The following is a 5,680-nucleotide window of genomic DNA, read 5'->3' as shown; positions in this document are numbered from 1 at the left end:
ATTAGCTAAGTAGAATCATTTGCTGAGACTCTCCTTCTCTTTGGAGTCGAGTTGGCTCGAGTTGAGTTGAGTTATCAATTTTGTTCCCATTTCATTCAATGAAATTCCTAGAAAGCAAACACTTTATCAACTTGCAATGGCAGCCAAAACACAACAACAATAAAATAAAAAATGAAAAATAAAAAAAAGGAAAAAGGGGAAAACAAAATTGTCGAACAAATCGATAAACTAACCAACTAACTACAATGGCATAAAGTTGGCATAAAAAATAAATCAAAATGTTATATTTGAAATGGCAAATATATAAATGACAAACATGTGAAATTAATTTACACGTTTTCAAGAAGCAAAGAAAAGGGAAGGGGGTAGGCTGGTCGGTTGGTCGGTTGGTCGGCTGATTATTTCGGTGGCAGGTGTAGGTAAAGGCCAAAAGCAAAAAAAAAAAAAACAGTAGAGAGGAGCCGGGTCGACAGTGCGACGATGCGTCAGCAGCAGCATTGTTTTGGCCTGGACAAGGTCCGGGAAAGAGAATGAGGCGACGAAAGAGACACAGAGAGAGATAGAGAGAGACGTCAAATCAAGTTGTAGCGAATTTCACAAAACTTTGCAAGAAGATAAACGCGTGGCAACATGTACATAGCCCAGACGGTGGTCGAAGTTCGTTGACTTTGTAGCGTAGTGTAAGCGTTTTTTCCGTTTTTTCTTTGATTTGGGCCTACCCCACCAGCCGTTTGATGATTCAGCCAAAACCAAAAAAAAAAGCAACACTTTTTTTCCGGATTTTTTGTTAATTTTAAATAATTATGTCAGCCAGATAACAACAATAATAACAATTGCCAGCAGCAATTGTGTCGGCATACACGTACACATACGTGGGCCTTTGCATGTGCCTGTGTCCCTCTCTCTATGTGTGTGTGTGTGTCTAACGGGAATCCCCCAGCAGTCACACTCATTCACTCACTGGCACTCAGAGACTCACTCAAATGAAACACACTCATTTACTTACGGGCTTTCCATTCATTTATATCCCCCAATTCACTCTCTTTCTCTCTCTCTCTCTCTGTTTTCTTTTTGACTAGACGAAGCATCTGGCTTGCAAAACGGCCAACACAAGGGAAAGAGTCCATCAGCAACAACACTTCAGCTTTGGCTCTTTGCTGTTGACTTTGTTTCTCATGCATCAAATGCAACAGTTAGCCAGCCGTGAGGATGGCCAACCCTACGGCGTGGCAGCCACCCCAATTCCATCCACAGCTAATAGAGAGCACAACACCAACACAAATGCCAACACAGACACACTTGAACCCACCATAGACCCAGTTCTAAGTGGGACAAGTAACAATACTTTGCGACTGAAACGCTATTCGGACAAATCGCTTAAGGAGAAATTCCGTTTGGCCTTAAATACAACCTTTCTTGACTGGAGTCAAGCATGTGGAACGCCCAGGAGCAGTGTAAATAAACTAAACAAACTGAAAATTAGAGAAAAAATCAAAACATTTAAGCTGCACAGGAAACGACAATGGGTAAGCTACAAACAATCAATAATCAATTGAAATAGAAATTCAAATTTTAATTTCTCTTTTGCAGCTTCTGAAACTAATGCAAAATCACACACGTTTCGTGTATCGTGACTTGCATGATGATGACCTTAGACGAAACATTAGTAATGTAAGCACCGATAAGGCCAATGATGATCTCAAGGCCTTTGATTACCGGGAAATGGATAGTCCAGCTTATGATCTGTTTAGGAGTCAATATCAAAATTTTCTGCCCAGTTTACGTGCCAAAAAGGATAAGAAAGTAAGTATAACTTTGTTGGTCTAGCAATGGCCATTGTCACTATCATCATGATCATTATCATGTCAGTCACTTTGGCCAAAAAACAATTTTTAACAATCATCAGGCAATTACATGCCAGTTTATGGGTATCACGTGAAACCAAATCCACTTGACTTTATTTCATTTTGTAGTTCTTGTTGTTGCTGCTGCTGTTGATGTTCATTTTCGGCGTAGGTGCAAAAACGAATCATTATCACAAGTTTAGGCAGTCATATGAGTCCATATCAATAAATGTGTTTGAAAACGTCCATGGGTTGGCCCAATACATTGGGTTTCGTTCATCGTTTGTCAAAGAGTATGAGATCTTACCAAAAAAGAGTTTTCGACTCAACAAACTCATCTCGCAAGTGCCTAATTAAAGACGTGCGCCGGCCTTGATAATGAAATCCATCACGTTTTATTAGAGCCTCTTGAAACAGCTGGCCACACGCTGTCCCAAACCCCAATTTGGGCTCACTCAAGACTTTATTCCTTTCAAAAAATAAATAGAAATAACAAAAAGTAATGCCTCGATGATGCTGGCCTCCCGGATACTTGGATAAATAATTTTCCATTGCCGTGACTCGAAGCAGCCTTTCCTCCTCTTGCTTTTCCTAGCTCTAAAATGGAGAGGGGAGTCAAAGTCAAAGTTGAGTTAAAGTTATATAGATTGGCACAGTTCATCGTTCATTTCCGTATATGTATATACCTACATATAGCTTTATATATATATTATATTCGATTTCTATTGTGCCACTTGCTGCTTTTTTCTTCGCTTTCCAAAGGTGTTAATTACAAGCATATATATTTTCATAGGTCGAGAAAGGAAAAATCTAAAAAATACTGCATAGAAAACCGGTTATCGTTAGTATATTTTGAATATATCTGAATAAGTTTTGAAATCATAAAACTTTAGTGCCGCATTAAAGCATTCTTTTATGAATGAATGAAATTACATGAAATTAGTAGGTTTTTTGTTTTAGACAGATGCCCAAATACATACGAGTGTAAGGAATATATCATTTAACATCGAACAGAACCTTAATTTTCTTTTTTTTTTGTTAACTATTTTGTTTTGTGGAACTCGCATGAGTTTGCTTGCTTAACGTTTTTGTTGAAGCTTTTCATTATAATCTCTCTACTATATGTATATTGCACACATTTGGCATAAATATTTGCATATATCGATTTAAAAATAGACAAAAGCGTGATCTTGTTATGAGAGTTTAAAATCTATAAATAATAAGCCAGACAGACTTTGTTTAGTAGCAAAATGGCAGTAAGCACGAAATTGCCAACTCACCGTGTAAGAGGCAGAAAAACAACAAAATAAGAAAAAAAAAAAAAACCCTAAACTAAAACTAAACTAAACTTTGCTTAGCAACCAACTTCATCATCATGATGATATTGCTCATCTCCATTTGATCTTTCACTTGTGTGAATTTCTCTCTGTCTATCTCTGTCATTGGCGTCATTGGAAATGGTTTCGTTGTGTGAGGGGTAAAAATTTTCCAAGATGAATAATAATATTTGGACAAGAAATCTAGTCAAAAAAGAAATGATTATTAAGTATTTTCATATTAGATACATACGTCAAACGGTGACAACTAATTGTTAACATTGACAACCATAACCGAAAGGAGACGTAGAAGAAGGAGGAGAACGAGAAGCAGAAGCAGAAGGAGAAGAAGCAAAGCAAAGACAAAATACAAAACTGAATGACGAAGTGCCAACTCTCTAGCTGACTTACTGACTAAATGACTGATTGAAGACCTCTATTTTTAGAGTAGATGATACCGATACCGAAACCCCGAACCCAAATCTAAACCCAAACAGACACCCGCCACAAGCCTTTCGGAACCCCAAAAAACCAACATACACACACACACACACACACACACACACATGGCAAGCTATTAGCCAGAAATCGCGGCCTTTTGACGTCACAATATTTCGCACATACTTAAAAATCAGATAATATGTATAATCACACACTCACAGTGGGCAAATTGAGTGACAGAGTAGACACAGAGAGTGCGAGAGAGAGGGAGAGGGACAGGCAGATACAATTGGAGAGATAGATACATAGAGTCTAGGTAGAGGGAGTGCGAGTGGTTGTGGGAGTAGGAGAGTGAGACGCGTGTGAAATGAATCAGCTATCGACGAGTCAGAGTCAAGCGTAGCGTATGGATTCCCCGGCATGAATGAAACGCAAAGATACACGAACAAACAACCGAGCAAACGAACGAACGAACGAACAAACGAGCGAGCCAGCGACGTCGCCGACATCACGACGTCACTGGCAGCAACAACAACGACCGCAATATCAAAATAACAGTTAGGCAGCGACGCAACGCGCCGCGTCTCAACACTCGATTTTCACTTTCTGGCACAACGAGGCGTATGATTAATTTCGCTGGCTAGCGCAGGCCTCTTGTCCCATTCCGTCCCTCATCCATGATTGCACTCGTTTTTTTTTTTTTTGCTGCTCTCGCATAGCCACGCTTGCGCTCTCTCTCTCTCTCTCTCTCTCTCGCTCTCCATCTAGATAAGCTGCTCTAGGTGAAGGCAACTTGCCAAAGTGGCCAAGTTCACTCACCTTACTGACCAAAATGATTGTTTTTTTAGATTAAGAATTTCTTTTGCACATTCGTTACAATTTATACTAATTGATTGTTTGCTGTCTCTTGTATTTGCAGTTACAACTACGTAACATCCATCGTAGTCTGGAGTTCTACGTGGCTGCCTTCAGTTATCTTCGGCATGCTCAGCTTTTGGCCGATATGGAAAGCTCCAATTATGAGAGCGTCATCTCAGCGGATCTGGAGCGCTTGCGTTTGAGTGCCCGTTCTATGCTCTGCAATGTGGATACAACGATTATGGAAATAAATCGTCTAGCTGTCACAGCAAAGCACCAAAAAAATAACATAATACAGAAAATACCCCTTAAAACCATGCCCAAATTGACAATGGAGAGGCGGCTGGGTAATTTTAAGACCGATATTGTGGCCCTGCACAAGTTGGCCATGTCGGTGGCCAAGCACGGAGCAAGTATACCGCCCCAGATGCTGGAGACCACTCAGCTGCCGCTCGATGTGAGATTTGTTAAATACGAGTATATAGAATATCTAAATGATTTGCTTCAGCTATTGAACAGACAAAGAAAAAAGTGGAAACTACAAAAAGTTCCGTCTTCAACTATTCGATCCTAGTTAGATACTATTTTAGACATTCCCAAACCAACAAAAAAACTAATTCGAATTGAGAAAGTTAATCCAAGACACAGAAACCTCTAGAGCCTATGCACTAATACACACACACACACACATCCACCTAATGCCTCAGACAATTGAGGCTCATTCCATTAATTATTTATTCAATATTTATTTATTATCGAAATGCCCTATCGATTTTTATATACACACACACAAAGGCTATGAAACCCTGAATCCAATATTACCTAAGTATTTATTTCCACAAATATCATTTTGTATTCATCTTTATCATTCAGTTCTTGATATATTTTTTTCTCTTTTTTCGCTCGTAATTGTAAGACCTTCCGGTATTATGAATAGTATTTATTTACAGAACATTTAGTATTTAAGTTCTCTTTTTTTTTTTTTTCGTATGCACAATCTTTTGCCCTGTATTACAAATGCTGTGATAGTAGTTTAGAAGAGAGCCAAACAATCCAATCGAAAATTATATACTTAATACACCTAATATACATGCAATGACAACTACAATTGTATCTTTTTATTTCTGATCGAGTTTGATGTGGGTTATATGGGTTTCATATGGATTTCAGGTGTCTAACTGTCGACAGGTAAGTGTGGTAAGTATATGAATAATTCTAGAG

At 38.7% G+C, this 5,680-nt stretch overlaps 1 protein-coding gene across 1 annotated transcript; it reads left to right on the top strand.

Moving 5' to 3' along the window:
• The first annotated feature begins 1,136 nt into the window (after positions 1-1,136).
• upd3 (unpaired 3) lies at positions 1,137-5,229 on the top strand. Its single transcript, XM_068303616.1, has 3 exons — positions 1,137-1,526; positions 1,591-1,803; positions 4,521-5,229. Exons 1-3 carry the CDS (start codon positions 1,176-1,178, stop codon positions 5,031-5,033), a joined length of 1,077 nt encoding a protein of 358 aa, XP_068159717.1. The 5' UTR covers positions 1,137-1,175; the 3' UTR covers positions 5,034-5,229.
• The last annotated feature ends 451 nt before the right edge of the window (positions 5,230-5,680 follow it).

This window comes from Drosophila tropicalis, unplaced genomic scaffold (genome assembly GCF_018151085.1).
Source record: "Drosophila tropicalis isolate 14030-0801.00 unplaced genomic scaffold, ASM1815108v1 contig_158, whole genome shotgun sequence".
NCBI lineage: Eukaryota > Metazoa > Arthropoda > Insecta > Diptera > Drosophilidae > Drosophila > Drosophila tropicalis.
Note: the sequence above shows the minus strand (reverse complement) of the source record. Positions and strands in the feature narration are given on the sequence as shown.

Excerpts from the sequence above, each read along its gene's own strand:
- upd3 (XM_068303616.1), top strand. The coding sequence starts at position 1,176 with ATGCATCAAATGCAACAGTTAGCCAGCCGTGAGGATGGCCAACCCTAC. Across the intron at positions 1,527-1,590 it reads TGCACAGGAAACGACAATGG|CTTCTGAAACTAATGCAAAA; the intron begins GTAAGCTACAAA and ends TCTCTTTTGCAG. Across the intron at positions 1,804-4,520 it reads GTGCCAAAAAGGATAAGAAA|TTACAACTACGTAACATCCA; the intron begins GTAAGTATAACT and ends TTGTATTTGCAG.